The sequence below is a fragment of the Rhinopithecus roxellana genome, chromosome 2, assembly GCF_007565055.1.
Source record: "Rhinopithecus roxellana isolate Shanxi Qingling chromosome 2, ASM756505v1, whole genome shotgun sequence".
Lineage (NCBI taxonomy): Eukaryota > Metazoa > Chordata > Mammalia > Primates > Cercopithecidae > Rhinopithecus > Rhinopithecus roxellana.
This window is the reverse complement of record NC_044550.1, coordinates 96,297,659-96,317,780: the sequence shown is the minus strand read 5'-3', so window position 1 is coordinate 96,317,780 and position 20,122 is coordinate 96,297,659. Positions and strand designations below refer to the sequence as shown.

General features: G+C 35.1%; 1 protein-coding gene across 1 annotated transcript in view; it reads right to left on the bottom strand.

Moving 5' to 3' along the window:
* Nucleotides 1-20,122, bottom strand: part of TLL1 (tolloid like 1) — a 235,514-nt gene that overhangs the window by 50,264 nt on the left and 165,128 nt on the right. Inside the window, exons 10-14 of the mRNA XM_030926364.1 lie at nt 18,084-18,186; nt 15,384-15,500; nt 14,094-14,239; nt 2,946-3,141; nt 869-994 (exon numbers count right to left, since the gene is read on the bottom strand). Coding sequence (XP_030782224.1) covers nt 869-994; nt 2,946-3,141; nt 14,094-14,239; nt 15,384-15,500; nt 18,084-18,186 — 688 coding nt within the window. The remainder of the gene's footprint in view (nt 1-868; nt 995-2,945; nt 3,142-14,093; nt 14,240-15,383; nt 15,501-18,083; nt 18,187-20,122) is intronic.

The window sequence follows — 20,122 nt, the reverse complement described above, 5'->3', positions numbered from 1 at the left end:
CCTGGTATGACAGAAGAATGAATGAATGATGGTAGGATGGATAGATAAAAATCTAGATCTAGACAGAGATAGTTACAGATATATTAATATATACAAACACAGTGGCCTGTGAATGGATGGATGGATGGATGAAAGGAAGGATGGATATAAAACTAGGTCTAGATGTAGATTTATGTATAGATGAATCTAGATAGAAACAGATATAGATAAATTTATTTATATATGTGTATATATGTGAAATGGTTTGGCTGTTTCCCCACCCAAATCTCATCTTGAATGATAGCTCTCATAATTCCCACATGTCATGGGAGGGATCTGGTGGGAGGTAACTGAATCATGGTGGGGGGAGTCTTTTCCACGCTGTTCTCACAATAGTGAGAAAATCTTACAAGATCTGATGGTTTTATAAAAAGGAGTCCCCTGCACATGCTCTCTGGCCTGCTGCCACATACGACGTGTCTTTGCTCTTCTTTCGTCTTCTCCCATGACTGTGAGGCCTCCCCAGCCATGTGGAACTGTGAGTACATTAAATCTCTTTCCGTTATAAATCACCCAGTCTTGGGTATGTTTACATTAGCATAATAAATATGCTAATGTATCTGTATTAGCAGCATGAGAATGGACTAATACAGTGTGTTTTACATATGTAAACGAGGTGGTCTGGTAATCAAAGGAGGAAAGGATGGATTCTATAACAAGAATCCAGGTGAGGTTTCACATCAGCTGTGACTATGAATTGAGTCTTACTAATTGAGGAAAGAGGTCACTATAGGATAAAGGGAAGGAAAGTGGAAAACAGATAGAGAATGAGAATATAAGAAATAAAGAATTGTGGGGCGTGGGGGTCCAGGAAGGAGTGCAGTCATACCTTCACAGCTCCTCCTGTCTGGGCCCAGCTCATAGCCAGGCTCACAGGCGCACTGGTAACTGCCCAGGGTGTTCAGACATCGCTGCTCACAGCCTCCACGGTCAGGTTTGGCACACTCGTCTTCCTCTATGAAAATGGCCATAGTTACAGAACAACTATACATATATATATATGTATGTATGTGAAATGGTTTGGCTGTGTCCCCACCCAAATCTCATCTTGAATGATAGCTCCCATAATTCTCATGTGTCATGGGAGGGACCTGGTGAGAGGTAACTGAATCATGGTTGAGGGGGTCTTTTTCATGCTGTTCATATATATATATATATATATATATATATATATATATATATATATATATATATATGACGGTGCAAATCTTTCTAAAACTACCATGCTTAATGGTTCCAAATAAAATGGAAACAATTCTTTGCTTCCATTGCTTCCATCAACAAAGGAACAGGAACAACGTATCAGCCCCGATGGGTAATGTATAAATTTCATGTTGCTGCTACCTAAGCATTGTCAAAGAACCCAGAGAAGGCCTGGAAACCTATAGCTGGGCCAACTGAAGATCACTTTATCTCAGACTCAGTGTGTGTTTTTCTGAATTTGAAGTCAAACGAGGATAACGAAGCCTAGGCTTTTTTCAGAATGAAATTTAAAAACTTACTAAAAAGCATAGCTTCAGCAATGCTGATTTTACATTATAACTTGATAGAAATATCCGCAAAAATTCTTTTAAAGAAATATCATTATTAAGAAATAGATTGTGGTGAACATAAATTAAAAAGTATAAAATTCAGAAATTGACTGGATCTCTTTAAATTTAAATATTGTGTTTCTTATATAGACATTTTGCTCCAGAAAATATGATAATCCCATATTTTAATAAATATATATACTGTATAATTGTATATTGAAACACAAAAATATACATAAATTATACATATATATATAATATATACTATTTTTAAAAATGTATATGACAGGATACTCCATAATCTCACTCTTCAGGAATAATCTAATGTGAGACTAACAGTAAACATTCTCTGAAGAAATTATGCATCAGCAACACACTAAGCATTTTGATAAATAAATATATGAATATCACATGAAAGAAGCTTAATAGTATGTTTCTTCTATGAAATATATCACATACAGAAAATTTCAAACACGTAAATGGAGATTTTAATGAATTCTTTTAATGCCTGTAGTAAAAGTGCCAAGTTTTCTACCTTGCAATTCCTATAATGAATAAAATAGCTCCCAGGGAAAAATCCACTACACTGTTCTTCAAATTATGGCAATATTTGCATATCTGTCACTCTAAGTTTTGCAATACACAATTGAATCCTTTATCCTATCCTATATCATTTATCCTATAAAAATCAATATGGAGGACAATTTTGTTTTCTCTTCCCATAGAAAAATTTTATTCTATAATGACACACAACATAAGTGCCAATGAATTTCCTAAATCCATATGTGATATTAATATTTTCACCAAAATATTTGCTTCCTTTTCACTTCACAATACATACAAAATATGGAACATAAGAATAAACTGAAATGTAGTTATGGAATTCAAAATCAAAGCTGATCAGAGATAATTGTTTGTCAAAAAGACATTTTAGATATCAGAATATTCTACTAAGGGGGCCATAAATTATTTCCAATGTGGGGGAAGACTAGTCTGAAAGGGAGTAATGCTGGCACCTGGAAACAAATAGATAATATTCATGTCAGTAACCTTCTTCTGTTCATGAATTCTTGGTTGGTTATTTGCATTACAAATATCTTCTTTCTGTCTGTATATTCTTTTCTGGAACTTGCTGTTTTGACTATTTCATAAAAAACAGATGGTAGAATGTCCCAATGGAATTCCTACCCTGTGCTACAAAGTTCTAAACTCTAGTATTTTGTTAATAACCTTTTCTATCAAAACTCTCCAAAATGCCCTTATTCATATTCAACTTTCAATAAAACTTTCTCTAGTTCTCCCCTAACTCAAAGCTAAACGTTACAACTAACCTTGATAAAGAAAATCTCACATTTGAAAATTATTTCAAATTACCTTTAAAAAAGTTAGCAGCAAATCCTGCTTTGTTCACAGTTCCATCAGAAACAAACTTCATCCACAAAGTATTGGAGGTAGATCTTATATCTTCAGGTTTGTCATAACCACAGAAACGCCCTATCAAAGGGCTATTTTCACTGGTTCCATCTCTAACTTCCAGGTAGTCATAAGCACAGTTGTCATGCCTTTCAATCTGCAACAGAAAACAATATGTGAACATATATGTTTATAGACAAAATATTTTCTGTAGGAGGTTAGATGTCTTCTCAGTGCCATACTTTTGATTTGTTAATATAAAAATTATTTGTATCAAATGAGTATACTTGAATGTTTCTCATGAGTGTACACTGTAATAGCCACGAACAAAGAATGTTATTCTAGTAGACAGGGAAGGATAAAAAATAACTATGAAACAGTACATTCACATGAGTCAGGATCAACAGAAATTAATTGCCTTTTAAAAGAAAATTGAACTACAAGTAGAAATTCTTCATTTAATAGAGGCTGAAAAAAATCCAAAATTAAAAATTATCACTAAAAATCAGGGTCGGATATGCTGCTACAAGTAATATATAATTTCTTCTGGATCATAGTTATAAAAATTGCTCCACAGTCTTTCAATAAAATCATTATTTTGTTCCTAGAAAATTTGGATTCAAATTCTCTGCACAAATGTAGCACTATTTTTGGTTATAAATCTCTTTTTGAAAGGCAAATCTGATAATATGGGATTACTGTTCTTCCTTAGTCTATTGAATTATCTCTCCATAATTAACCTGGTTGTGTAGAGAAAGACTACTACATAGTAGAATCAACAGTGGTTTTCTCTTTCCCAAGGAAATATGGACTTGTTTGGATGAGGCATTTTATCTCAACACACTCCTCTCAGCCCAGATAATCAGGGGAAACTCGATCTCTTTCTTTAAAAACCGAATGCAAATATTAGGTCAGACTTTTGGCCTATGACACTTTATGAGGGAACTACATGTTCATGGACCCATGTTTCAGCCTTGAGCTTCTAAAAACAAACCAACAAAAAAATCAAAATTTATAAATTGTTTTAAAAATTCTAAGACAATTTTTATGTAAAATTCTTGCTTTTCACCATTTATAGAAGTTGACCACTAGAGTTAAGTCTTCATAGATTCACCTGCTTATTAGATATTTAAAACTAGAAAGCAAAGACATCTACAATTAAAACACCATGAAAAGTATCAAACGTTGTCAATTATCACTCAACATACAATTCACTAGTTTATGGAAATCTGTTACTAGTGTTAAGGAATACACAGAATGTCATGAAATATCGAGGAATGTCCACGAAACTGCAACTTGAACACATGAAACTATGAAACTGCTGGTGTAGTTGGTGGAAAAATCTGTTTTCTGCTTTATCAATACACTAACAATAATAGTCTTCAAATTAGATAGTATAAAGACAAACAAACAAACAAAAACACTTTGAAGCACAGATTTAGTTAGAACTAGATACTACATTTGCTGCTTCCTAGTCACAAAATAGTGCCTAGTCTCCACTAGGCACTCTCCCTGCTTGGTATGCATCATTCAGAAAAATATCAAATAACCTTGTCCTCCTGGTGCTTGCATTCTACTGATGAGTAGCCAGAAAAGGAACAATAAACAAAGTAAATAATTAAATTATAAAATGTTAGAAAGTCATCAATTCAATGGAAAAATAGAAAGCGTAGCAAGATAAGAAGTGTGAGAAGATGTCTATGGCCTTACCATTCTGAAGTTTCCTGATATGATCTGATCTCAGGAATTAATTAAGAACAGGCCTGGTTAGTATCTGGATGAGAGAAGTATGAGAAGTTGGGCTGGGGAGAGAAGGCTGTAATTTTAAGTTAGGTGTTCATTGGGTACTTTTCATAAATCCATATTTTTCCTAAAAATAAATTATTTTAGTGTGTGTGCAATTATGGGAATAAATAGAAAATATTTATATAAAGAACATCTAATTTTAAAAGCACTTTTTAAAACTGTAACTCAATTGGTCACCAGGGGTGACAAGCCCAATTTGGCCAAATATGTGTGTGTGTGTGTGTATATATATGTGTGTATATATATACACATATATACATTTTTATATACACACACACATATACAATATGTATACATATATAATATACACACACATATATATTATACATATATATATATATATAACCTCTTATCTCAGTCTTTAATAGAATCCCTTCAAAATCAGGGTTCTCTGTAAATATGAGAACATTTCCAGATGGGCAAAGGCTGTTCTTGGTCAAGGGGACAACAGAGAAAATAATATATCCGATTTCAAGTTGTAGAGTTTGATAACAGAATAAACGACAAAAGCTGTAGACAAAATAACCAAAGGTCTTGGCAAACCAAACTATCCTCCCCTGCTTAAAGCAACACAGAATGAACTGCATCTGATTCACAAATCATATTGGAAGAGGGGGGAGAAAGAATGAGAGAGAAAACCACAAGAATTGAGAATACACAATGAAGGAAGCAACATCTTGTACTAGAAGGTCCATTAATAAAAATATTACAGCCAGGCGCAGTGGGTCACCCTTGTAATCCAGGGACTTTGGGAGGTCTTGGCAGGTGGATCACATGGTCAGAAGTTCAAGACCAGTCTGGCCAAGATGGTGAAACCCTGTCTCTACTAAAAATACAAAACAATTAGCTGGGCATGGTGGCGGGCACCTGTAATCCTTAGGAGCTACTTAGGAGGCTGAGGCAGAGAATTGCTTGAACCCAGGAAGTGGAGGTTGCAGTGAGCTGAGATCGCGCCACTGCACTCCAGCCTGAGCAACAGACAGAGACTCCATCTCAAATAATAATAATAATAATAATAATAATAATAATAATAATAATGATAATATTACATTGCTTCATATTAGAAACCAGGCTACAGTGTAAAAATTAAAAAGGTTAATTACAAAGGGTTTCAATTACTATTTAAAGAATATTATTATTAAAAATTGTGGTACTAACAAGGAAGACAGCATAGTTCCCACTGAAAATGAAACTCAAAATTTCAGATTTCTTCAATGATTAAAAAAAGAAATATGATAATTTATATTGCCTGGTCTATAAAACTCACTCTATTCCTTTAATAGATATACAAACATTCACTTTACATTTTAATTTACAGTGAACTCACTGGTTACTTAGTAAAAATTGGAATTTTAAATATTTTATATGATACACAAAGAGTAAATATTTCACAGGTAAAAATAACTAATTATAGGGTTAAATTCACTAGTACACATTTATGCATTACATATTAATTACATGTTAATTATGTACCTGGTATTTGGGGTAACAACATTCTCACATAGTGAATGCCACAGATGTTGAGTTGCCGAGAAAATAATATGTGCCTCATCTACATGAATTTATGATATTTGGAAATACATTATATCTTTACAACAACAATTCTAGATGTCTCATCAATTACCTGAATGGTCTTCAGTTACTTATTTTTCCAGTTTAATCCTAAATGCAAGGCTTGCACAGTGAATTTGCTCCATTTGTACTAACTATAATTATACTTCATCAGCTACATCAACACATGAGTAATAACAATGAGCACAAATGAATGTTTGAGTTATTTTATTTGTGTCATTTGTGCAACAGTTTCTTGAGCTATATCAAATTACTTCATCAATGAATATATGGAATGGATAAAAATAAATATGGCTGAAACTAAAATGTGAATCAAGTCTATTGATGTTATGCCAGTAACTTTAAGCTTCATCAGTAAAAGAACACCAAAAGCAATGATTTATACAAAGAAAGAATGAAAGAGAAAGAAACAAAGAAAAGAAAGGAGAGGAAGGAGGGAAGGAAGGAAGGAAGGAAGGAAGGAAGGAAGGAAGGAAGGAAGGAAGGAAGGAAGGAAGTTAACCAAAAGTGGTCAGCTTCTCATTCTAAACCTGCCAACCTGTACAGAGTTTAGTGGTCAGTGCAAGTAGGTGAGCTCTGACACTGAAGGAAAGCCAGCCCTGGAGGTAGGGGTCAGGCCCAGGCTTGGGACCCACTCACATGCTTGCCTTCATTTGATAACCAAATTTCCAAATCAAAATACTGTTGTACAAATATCTATTGCAGTATCTACTTATTTATAAAAATCTCTCGACATTTAGAAATTTCTAGATAATAATTTTTAGTAGAAGGTATCCCATGCTCCCTAAAAAATTAAAAATAGAATTACCATATGATCTAGCAATACCACTTCTGGGTAAATAACCCAAAGAATTGAAAGCACAGTCTTGTAGAAATATTTGCACACATATGTTCATAGCAGCATTTTCCCAATAGCCAAAAAGTGGAAGCAATCCACAGGTTCATTGATAGATGAATGGATAAATAAAATGTGGTATACACATACAATGGAATAATATTCCACCTTAATAAGGGGTACCTACAGTTCTCTAATTCATACAGACAGAAAGAATAGAGGTTGCCAAATGGCATCAGGGGAAGGAGGAAAAAATTAGAGCGTTTTTGTGTGATGGAAATAGTGTTTCAGCTTTGCAAGATGAAGAGTTCTGGAAATTGCTTGACCATTTCTAATCTACTTAACATTACTTAACTGTACTCTTAACAACTGGTTAAGATGGGAAATTTTATGTTATGTATATTTTACTATAATCAAATATAGCTCTCATGACTGTTACAATGTAGCTTTAAAACATAGCTAATGTAATCAGATATAATTAATGCAATGTAAATGATACAACTTGTAGAGATAATATTATTTTAAATGATATACACTTGGAGCAATGTTAAAGCTGTTTTATGCTTTGGGGGAAAATGTTAAATAAAACTGATTAATAAAAACAATGCAAATAAGCATTTATCATTAAAAATTAAAAATAATTTTTACAATGTGAGAAATCTAGTAAAGTCTAGCAAATAATAGTATAAACAAAAGGAATAATGAGTAAAAATGTGAAAAACTTAATACATAATTATTTTAAATTATGTTATCTTAATGTTTATTAGCAGTAAAATTTAATATTAAGTTGACACAACACATTAATAATTACAGCTCAAAAAAAAGTTCAAACATGTTAAAAGCAACATCACAGGTCTTGCTTAGGTTTATTTTCATGTGAACGGTTTATTTAACTGCTGCCACTTCATTTTTTCTCCATGATACAAGTATTTTTTGATTACTCATAAATTTAATAATTTTATTGTAAACCTGCTATGGCCAAATAATATTCACTTGACAGTATGTGAACAGTGGTGAATAAAACAGACATGCCCCTGATTGACACATAATGATTAAACAACAAAAATGTACAAGAGGAGATAGTTACAAGAGGAAAGAATTGAATGTCATAATATTATATTAATAGAACACTGATGCTTCTCTTTACTACTAGACCCGGTGACATAAAAGCACAGAGCCAGGCCTTGGTTTCCATCATAGTGCTACCAACTGTGGAACCTTGGGCAAGTTTACTGAAACTAACAAGTGCTAACCTTTCAGATACAATGATAGCCTAGACTGTAATTCATGAAGAGCTGCATAACTCTTCTGTTTTACAGCCATTACCAAAATATATTCTCAGCTAAGCTCCCAGAAATAGTACATGGCAAGCAGAAAATCCTTAACTAATTAAAACCTCCTTATCTCGGCTTTTTAGTTCATTCACAAAGACTAGCCTACTTATCATAAATTAATAAAAAATATTTAAAGGATTTAAAGGATTACTTTCAGACAAGCAGTCTACCAAGTACCAAGATAAAAACGTATGTACATAGTTTAGAATGTTTCAGCTCGCTGCTGTGATTGTTAAGGGTATTTATCATTTCGTAGGGAAAGTATCACCAAATCAGAATGTGTAGTCATGTTGACAAGTACCTCAAACTTAATACCATTTGAACTAATGTATGTGGTAATTTCAATTTAAACAAAAGTAAGCTCCAGGTTTATTTCACTTCTTTTCTGCTTTGGTGACATTCCTTTGAAGTTATTACTGTAAACATTTCCAGCCTTCCAAACTTTTTCTCTTTTGTATTTCTTCTTACTAAAAAAGTTCTCAAATAAAATAATAGTACCAGAAGCTTCTTTACAAATGACTCTGCTGTTAAATAGAAAACAAGCTTTCCAAATTACTTTCAGCGGGTATCTATATTCATATATACAAACTCACTTCAGTATATTGGTCTTAAGAAATAATGTATCCAATGACTACCAGAGGAGAGAAAGCTTCCTATATTAGTCCATTCCAGATGCTATGAGAAAATATCATAGATAGTGTGGCTTACAAACCATGACATTTGTTTCTTATAGTTTTCAAGGCTGCAAGTTAAAGGTTAAGGCACTATCAGATTCAGTGTCTGGTGAGGGCCCTCTTCACAAGTGGTGCCTTTTCATTTTGCCCTCACATGGCAGAAGATCCCTAGGCCTTTTTTTTTTTTTTTTTTTTTTGAGACAGAGTTTTGCTCTTGTTGCCTAGGCTGGAGTGCAATGGCACGATCCTGGCTCACTGAAAACTCTGCCTCCCAGGTTCAAGCGATTCTTCTGCCTCAGCCTCTCAAGTAGCTGAGATTACAGGCACCTGCCCCCATGCCCAGCTAATTTTGTATTTTTGGTAGAGATGGGGTTTCACCAGGTTGGTCAGGCTGGTCTTGAACTCCTGACCTCAGGTGATCCACCTACCTAGGCCTCCCAAAGTGCTGGGATCACAGGCGTGAGCCACAGCACCCAGCCCCTAGGTCTCTTTTATAGGAGCACTGATTCCATTCATGAGGGCTCCAGTCTCATGACTAATCACTTCCCAAAGACCCCACCGCTAATACCATCATCTTTGGAATTAATGTTTCACCATATAAATTTTGGGTAGACACAAATATCCAGACCACAGCACTTCACAAAGCGTATAAATACAGAAGCCTCAAGATTCTATTACCTCTCAAATAGTGTTCCTTCCTGCTCAAAGATTCCTGAAACTCATTGACAAAGGCACATAGACTTTGTTTCAGCACTTTCATGAAAATGCAAATGGCACTGGCAAAGGTGCCATGACATAAATTCACATAGAGGCATAAATGATGGACAGCTAAGAAGTTCTTTAAAGTAGATTTCAACAGCATGATAGGCAAGTTTATCTTTATGGCCCTTATATCTGAAGAGGAATACAGTAACATAAAGAATAATAAACACGGCCAGGCGCGGTGGCTCACGCCTGTAATCCCAGCACTTTGGGAGGCCAAGGAGGGCAGATCATGAGATCAGGAGATAGAGACCATCCTGGCTAACATGGTGAAACCCTGTCTCTACCAAAAATGCAAAAAATTAGCCGGGCGTGGTGGCATGCACCTGTAGTCCCAGCTACTCGGGAGGCTGAGGCAGGAGAATCTCTTGAACCCGGGAGGTGGAGGTTGCAGTGAGCCGAGATCATGCCACTGCCTTGCAAACTGGGTACAGAGTGAGACGCCATTTCAAAATAATAATAATAATAATAAATAAAAATATAAACAGTTTTTGAAATAAGGCAAAGACTAGAATCAGTGAATAAAAACTGGACTTTGTCAGGTAAAATCAGAGTATTGGAAACATAGGTAAACAAAAGAATTGATATAAACAGATAACTGACTAAATTAAACAACCACCTAATGACTATTAGAACAAATAAGAAAATATATAAAGCTGATTCTTTATATTCATACTAGTTACATTATATTCAGTTGCTCAGAATACTGAACTAGCAAGTACTGATTCATTGCTCCCAGGGTCACAGTTCCTGTGAGATTCTAGTCACAACATTTTGTTTTGTGTGTTTCTGTTTAAAGACACCTTAATACAGGTTGCCCATTTATTAATACTGAACTTTCACCCAACAGCACTATATATACACCACACATGTCTGAACGAAGATAATCTGACACACATATTTTCTCAGTAAGGCACATGACAGCTGGCAATGGGCACATTAGGTGACTCAAAATTTGCTGCTGTGTACACATCTGTGAATGACCCAGAAGGCACTGCAAATATTAATTTTAGGCTTCCAAAATTTTAGTAAATAGGCAAATTTGCAAATAAAATCAGGATCAAATGTACCTGGGTTTTAATGCTCTTTTAGTACTCGCCTGTGTGACACTAAGTTAACGGCATAAACTCAGTTTCCTTACCTAGAAGATTTAGATGTTTATTAGGTACCTTTAAATCCTGTTACTTGTGAATTTCTTGAAATTCAGCATCTCTAGTCTAAATTCAGTCTAACTTCAGCATACCAGGTACTCCATAATCTAAATCTTTCTTATCTATTCAGGCTTGTTTCCCTCTGCATGGAAACTTACAAGCCTTTAATAAAGAAAGGATATATTCATTTCCATCCGCCAACTGTCACACACTCAAACATCGATTTACATGTAATCTACCCATCCATTTATCTCATCTATTATCAAACATTCTCTCACAAACAATGTTGCTGGAGATAAAATGATCAGAGACACAGGTAAGAACCCAACCCTTTGGTGAACATAATCTAGTGAGAGAGACAGATAATAAACATGTACATAAAGAGATCTGTAGCACACATTCCAGTAGTTGGAAGTGCAATTAACTAAAAATAAAACAGAGTGACGATTTAGAGATAATTGTAGGTAAGACAATATTTTAAGTAGTGTTATCAGCCAAGAACTTTTTAAGAAGGCAGCAATTAAGCAGAGATCCAAATAAAGCAACAGGAGAGTAAAAGCAAAGACCTGGGGCAGAGGAACATCAGCGGTAAACGCTGTGATATGGGAGTGAGGTTGGTGTTTCTGAGAAAGAGAAAGAGGGCCAGACGAGCTGACACAGAGGAAGTGAGGAGGTGCCAAAGACCAAATCACAAGTGACGTGGCCCATGATAATCGAGTCTAGATGTTATTTTAGGTGTGATGGAAACCCCCTGTAAGTGGAGCAGTGTCATAATCTAACGTACATTGTAAAAACATCACTCTGGTTGTGAGGTGATGAACGGGATATGCAGAACAAGAGTAGAGACCCGAGGTTCTCTCTGTGAATTCCAAGCAAAGAGGGGGATGGTGAGAACAATGGTGGTGTAAAGTCATCGTGTATGGGGTATAGTTTGGAGACAAAGCAACTGAAATATGCTGATAGATTGGCTGCAGGGCTTAAGAGAAAAGGTAGAATTAAGGATGTTCCTTGGATAAGCGGTGACAAAAAGTACTGAAATAGTACTGAAATAAATAGAAGAAGAGTTGGCTTAGTGAGTGAGACAAAATAAGCAAGGGTTCAGTTTTGGTCATTTAAAGACAAGAGAGCTACCAGATATCAAAATATGTCTAACATATAAATGAGGGAGGCAGAAACATATAGAAATAAAGTAATATGAAGATAGGACAGGAAACTAGAGACAATAAATAAAATGTACTCTCAGCCGTCCTATGACATGATTTTTCCCAGGTCATAAAGCATAGTCATCACTGATTCATTCACTCAGTAAGCAAATATTTATTAAGTGACTATTGTGTATCAGGCATAATTATAAGTGTCTGAGATGCAAATCTTTTTCATTTGTCCTTATGCTATCTTATTTTTGAAGACTATCACTGTTATTGCATTGATAAATAAAAAATAAAGTACAAATCAACTAAGGTAGCAATTTCATGCATCAGTTTTCAGGTTGATGGAATGAATGCATTTCCTGGCATCATGTCTATTATAGAATTCCACAAAAAAACTGAATTACATATTAAAAGACAGTTAATCTCTTTATTCTTGAAATATCACAAAACACAGCAAATACAGGCATTGGTTAGATAATTTTTATCAGCTTTTTTTGTCTAAATCATGGGAGAAATTTTTCTACTCAATTTTAGTTCACTGTCAACCATAAACTGGTCTATTTGAACAGTATTTGCAAATCTATTAGTCCATTAAAATAACAAAGTTCAACTGTCAATCAAATAATGGCAGAATCAAAGTTTCCAAAAGTACAAAAAATAAATAAATAAATAAAGTGATCAGGAGCATAAAATGCAACATGATGATTAAAGTGGAAAGTATATATTTTTTGGTAACAAAAGGAAATACATCTGGGTGGTACATGCAAGGGGACAGAGACAAGTACTGAAGAAACAGAATGCACAGGCTTGCAGATGAGGATGAGAGATGCTCTGGGTTTACTGGCAATGCCTGGATTCTCCTGGTGCTCCTGCTGCAGGTGCAGACACACAACCATGACCATGATCACTGCCCTCAGTAGGTAGTGTTCACAGTGCTCATTACTACCCAATGGGTAGTAGAGCTCACTACTGCCTTCTGATCACTTAGTGAATGAGTCTTCCAATCAGTAAAGTCCCCATCTCCAATCATGCATCTAAATTTCTAACCCTGGCTGGGACCTACCACCAGGACCTCATTGTTTCTCTCCACTTCAGCTTGAACTCTCAATTTCTAGAACAACTCTTTGATTTAAACACACTCTGGAGTTCCTGAGAAATTCCCCTATTTCCTGACTTTAAATCTTTAACTCAGTCCCTTTCATCCCACAAAAATGACCCATGGGCCAGTGTGTTAGTTCTGGACCCGGACTTTGATCCAAAATTTCTGATTGGACTTTGATTTCTTCTGGCCCTTCCTCTAATAACACAGTGATGCTGCTGATCTCCCTGACGAATATTTTTAAGGAGGTTGAAAGCTCATAAGAACACTTAAAATCCCTGCTTTTGATATAAACAATTATCTGTGTAATGGTTAAAAAAAAAAGGTGAAAAATGTTTTGTTCTTCTTACAAGAAAGACTGTCTACCTTTTAACCTCTTAGTTTAGAAGAGAAATAAAACTTCTATCACTTAATGGACCCTCTTGTGAAATCAGCCTGTGCATTTGTCAAAAGAAACTATTGTCAGTACTTCAAACATTCTAATTCAAATAGCACAGATAATGTAAACTCACTTTAATCTTCTTGAAAATGTATGCGAACGAGGAAAGAAGAAAAAAAAAAAAAACTCTTAGGCTCTTGATGTTGCATTTTATGAGTGAGCCTTTGCTTCTTTGCTGATTAAAAGGCTGACTCTCTGTTTCGTTGCTGATTTAATGAGGATTCTCTTAAATGCCATTGTCATTTATGGAGAATATGTGCCAGGAAGATAGCCTAAAAGACTTTACCTCAAAGGACTGAAAGGTCAGCCCGACGTGGTAGCTCTCAGACACTGTTATTTTCCACACACATTCTTTCATCGGGCGATAGTCATCAGGATAATTAGGAGACTGAATCTGTCCTTCATTTTTACGTATCTCACCTCCACAGATCGCTGAAGAAAGCCAAAAAACAAACAAATAACTAAGCCTAGACATGCCATTTCGTTTTCATTTTCTTCTTGGTTAACATTGAAGTTCAGCTCCTGTAGTTCAGTAGATAAAGACCAGGCTATAAAAATCAAAGTTGACTGATTGTAATGTAGTAAATATTTATATGGTTAAAAAAAAAACCTAATCAAATAACTACAAATATTAGATAATGGTCAAGGAATAAATAATTTTTAATCCTATCTTAACAAAAAGGTATTTTTTAACCTTTAAAAACCTTTACTGGCTTTGTGAATTTATTCTCTGTGAGTTTGTTCTGTGATTCTCTGAGCTGCTTCCTTTGGTCTTTCGACTGCAGGTAAAATAGCTCATCGAAACAAGAGTCTCATCCTGAACAGAACTCACTGGGTTTCTGGCAGTGAGTTAGTGTCATGCGTGCAGCATCTGTGACTCCCTCCAAATAATCCTCTCCACTACTGGGCAGTTAATCCTTAAAACAAAATGCTTCCATTTACTTAAAAGTTTAAGGGAAGCAGAAATCTTCTGTCTTCAAAATTACATAAACTGCTGTACTAGGAAGTGTCTCCTCCACCCACAACCTGGCAAGAAAGGAGCTTGGTTTTAAAGCCAAGAAAGCACAATGCCAGTTTATTGTTTTAGAGAAGGATAAAACAAAGCATTTTATAAGTCCTTCCTCAAATGCTGACTTTCTTATTTAGATAAAACATGCCCCAGAAATCGGCACAATTACTTTCTGTGCAATTTCCTCTAATAAAAAGTATTTCAGGAATACAGGGATCAAACAGACACAAAATCAGTACAAAGGAAAATAATAATTTCTTCATAACCTTTTAAAACTATCATGAAACAATTAAACTTTAAGAATGCTTGTGCCATTTGCTTTTTTCTCCACACATCCTGAACACATTTAGATATTATTACATCACTGATACTAGAAAACAGGTTTTTCTTGCAATTTAAATTTACTGAGTATTTTTATTAAAATTATCTGTATGAATATGATAATACAGAGTCAGAAAAATTCATAATTTTAAAATATGGTAACAATGTCATTGTAAAGAAATTAAGAAATGAACATTTCTGTTGAGGTATAAGATGAACTACTCTCTAAAATTCAATGTGACTTGCCTTCATAGACAGCTGCAAAGCCTTTTCCTACCCAATTACTGCTGCTACGAAACTCAATCCACATTCTGCTGTCTGTAGAAGTAAGAACTTCAGGCACTTTGTCCCCACAGAATCTACCTAAAAGAAATAAAAGAATAAAGAGAAACTCCTAAATAAGACTCTATATTCTATGTTTTTTTCGTACTAGCCACAAATAAAATGTAAACACTGATTTGGTTCACATTTCCATTCCAAGTGATTGCAACCACAACTATGCCTTAATATTTACTTACTAATGGTAGATAAACAAAGCAGTCTCTTCATACACATTTATAAGGCATTTGACTATCAGCCTCAGAGTAACTGACTGATGTCAGTATTGTTACCATATGTAGAAGTAAGATGGTTACTCAAAAACAATATTTGAAAAAGGTCAAATGATGCATCAAGGTGGGGAATATTATTTCATGGGGAACAGAAAAAAGGTGCAAGTCACCCTAAGAAAGTGGTTTCAAATTGTCAACCTGGCCTATAGCAGGGAAATGACTTGGTTAAGAATGTGCTCTCAGTCAGGCACAGTGGCTCATGCCTGTAATCCCAGCACTTTGGGAGGCTGAGGCAGGTGGATCACGAAGTCAAGAGCTCAAGACCATCCTAGACAATATGGTGAAATCCGGTCTGTCTTAAAAATACAAAAATTAGTTGGTCATGGTGGTGCACGCCTGTAGTCCCAGCTACTTGGGAGGCTGAGGCAGGAGAATCACTCGAACCTGGGAGGCAGAGGTTGCAGTGAGTCGAGATGGCAACACTGCACTCCAGCCTGGTGACAAAGCAAGATTCCATTTCCAAAAAAGAAAGAAAAAAAGAGTGTGCTCTCAGCTCAGAGGGGAGTTCTTAATTCACCCAGGTTCGATAGCAACTCCTTAGGAAAACCCCGAGGCTACTCTTGGTATCTTTTATCACTGCACGCATTCCATGTCATCTACAAAGCTATAATCTGTGGTGTTATAGGCAGAATAACAAATACTATCAGAAGACTTGAGCATGATTTCCAATGTCTTCTAATTCTGTATCTAGAAATATGAATTACAGCAAATGAATATAATACCTGTCATTCCTTCCTTTCTTCCCCATCTTTCCACAAATATTTATGCTTATTTCTGCCTCTATGCTCTAAGCTTTCACATGATCACAAAATGCTTAAATATTATAAAGCACATGCAATAATTCTACAAACATATTACAATGTTATCCATTTTTATGTGTCTCTGGAAATGGCATACATAGTTTTAGTGTATGAAAAATGGCAGCCAACTTGCATAAAGCAAGTTCATACTAACAGCTGACAGGTGAAGACATATTTTCCGAAATTGCAAAGCAAATTAGAGGCAGGTAACACAGAGCAGTGTGTTTTAAACTATAGTGTGCATCTGAATTTCTAGGAAATCTATTCAAATGCAAACCCTAATTCAGAGGATATAGAGTGGGAGCCAAGTTTCCACAATTCTAACAACTTTCCAGCTGATTTCGATGCTACCAATCTAAGTGCTGCACTTTTTGGAGCAAGGACTTAGAAGAAACGGTAGGGAAAGCTTTTCACATAAAAACCATGATTACACTGCCTCACTCTGGTGGTCCATTATACATTGAGCCATGTAATGCTGATGGTGCTCTAAAAAGAAGTGTTGTTCAGAATTTTAGCTCTAGATTTGTTTCTCTAATATGAATTTAATGAAATATTTTCTTTGGCCTGTGCATACATATGTAAAATGTTGCTTTATCTAGGCTAAGAAACTAAATATAGAAGACAATGTTTTCCTCAGTCTGACTTACCACATTCGTTCAATTCTTTATTTTTAAACATTTCTACAGATCTCTTGGATTTACTATGGCTGCTGTCACTTTTAATACAATTGTGCCCATTCAGTAGGTGTTAGTTGTTAAAAGAGCTGCACAGTTCATCACCGCGACTGAGCAAAACTACTTCTAAGAGTAAAGAGAACATTACAATCTCAGAAAAAGATCAATATAGAGTGGATGCCTGCATGCTCCAAACAGCTCTCACCTTTGAGTAAAACAGAGGGCATCAGTAAACTGCCTGTGTAAGTTAATAGTGTGGTCTGTGGTTAAACATTGGCAGCAGACTTTCATGAGCACCAAATCTGACTATAGTTTATGACACAAACTGCAAATGTCTCTTCTCAGCCACAGAAAACTCTCTGAGAAGCAAAATTGTGACATCTATAATATAATAAGAGTTAATATGCTTGACATAGGAAGCCAGCTACCAAACATGTACCTAACAGTTTACACTACTGGCTTAGCAACAAAACAAAAACAAAACACACAAACACACAACAAGTACACTCAAAATTAGTTTTTTTTTTAAGTTGAAACTGATTCTTAAAGCAAAAATACAGAAACATTGGGATGAGTACTCATGATAGGCACAATACATGAGAAAGCTATTCTCAATCATTATGTTCAAATCCTAGCGGCTACCTCATAACTTAAGCTAGCTCAAATTAGTTAATCAGTGAATGTATTTATCCATTTGTCTTCGAATATTTTTGGTATGGTTGAAAAAAGTATAATTAACATAAAAATAATGTTAGTCCCACACATTTTTAACTCTAAGATGACTGTTGAGAGAATCAGTTGGTTTTCTTTGGACAGGACAGAATTAATACATAGCAACATAAGATGGAAAAGATATCTTACCCAGGAGAGGTGATTTTCTCCAGTACCCATCTCTTACTTCAATGTAGTCATACCAGCACAAACTACTCTTGTAAAGATCCATCGTTGTAAAATTTAAAACAATCTGCAAAATGGAGGTAAACAACCCACAGAGTAAAAATGATTGTATCTACATATAGTGATTTGATTCCTAGAGGTAAGGAACCCTGGTCTACAGTAAAAATGCATGTACAGCTAATTCTTTTTCTATATTATAATTATCCTAATTTTTTTTCTGAACCAACACCTTGAAGCCATGTTTTCCCATTTTCTTTAACTGTTTTACAACGACAGGAGAAGTACAATATGAGTAGTTGAACAAACTAGATATTTTAGCAATTAACAAAAAGTTTCTGTAAAGTTAATCTGGACAATTGTAAAGCAAACAAATTTTTATTCAAATAGTTTATTTTGAATTTTCCCAAGATAAACATGACTTGAACCATGAAGAATTCTAATTTTTCCATGAAAGCCTTTTTAAAAATAATTTATTTCAAAGACGACCAGCCAGACATCTATAATTATGTTAAAAATAACCACCGTGTGCCACATTCCCAGAACATATAATATCATTGTGTATGTTGAAATGTTTTAAATACAGTCCTAGAATTAGAATTTATCCATCTAATGATAATCAAAGGCAGATGTCACTATGTTTCTCTAGATCCAAAGATGTATATACAAAGACCTTTCAATTTAGAGCATCTTGTACATGACCCTTATTTTGTGCTTTGTTTCAAAATGATGCTGTTGTGTAAAGATAACTCAAGAGACAATTCTAGGAAAGATGACTTTCTTACTGCTTTATAAAAGGACTTTACTTTTCAAACAACTCTTTTTTTCTTACTTGATTACACCGAAAGCAAAGCCAAACTTACACGAGAAATGTGCTTATCGGATGCAATGAAATTCATGTGGATTTTTTTTTTCACATTCAAAAACTCATTCTAACTCTATTCTACTTAAAACATCTGAGATGCTTACGGCTCATAGTGTGCCCGTTCTCTACTCTAGAAATTGTGACGGACTTTGGTCAAAAGCAACAAGTTATGAGTATTCGAAATGCTCCTACTACAAAACTATACTTCGTAGCAATATTCAAAAATCCCTTTTGTGAAAATACAAAAGGCTGAATGTGAAAGAAGTCTCAAGGAATAACAAAGAAAGGAAGAAAAATAAGAAAGAAAGGGAGAGAAGGAGGAAGGAAAGACAAAAGGAAAATAAAAACATAATCAATACTGAATCCATATTCCAGAAAAGTATTACCAATTCTGTGCTGGAAAGTATATGCTTCTCCCCTTTCTTGAACACAATATTTAACATAAAGGTAAGCACTAATTATTGCAAATCAATGCTGAATGAACTTACTTCTTCCCCAAATGACACAGGATAACTACAAATATTTCTCATGGCATCTCATATCTAGGTGCCACAGTGATCAGTGATGAAACTGTACACTAAAGTTGGTTTCAAATATCCATATAAACTAACATGTACTTTCCTAGTAACAAAGAAAGAAATCTGCCAAGGATAAGAAAATAGGGATGTAATTTTTAAAAATGTAGTACATTAAGTTGTGGAATAAGTTTTTGGTTTTTTGTTTGTTTGTTTGTTTGTTTGTTTGTTTGTTTTTCCATTGGAGACGGAGTCTCGCTCTTGTCGCCCAGACTGGAGTGCAGTGGAGCAATATCAGCGTACCACAACCTCTGCCTCCCGGATTCAGGTGATTCTCGTCCCTCAGCCTCCTGAATAGCTGGGATTACAGGTGCCTGCAACCACGTCCAGCTAATTTTTGTATTTTTAGTAGAGATGGAGTTTTGCCATGTTAGCCAGGCTGGTCTTGAACTCCTGACCTCAGGTGATCCATCAGCCTCGGCTTCCCAAACCACTGGGATTACAGGTGTGAGCTACTGTGCTTGGCCATAAGTTGGTTTTAATAGAATTGTTCATTTATTTTTATCTTCCTTCTTTGCTGTTTATCTTTTTTCTGTTTTTCTTTGTCTTCATCTCATTGTAAGGTT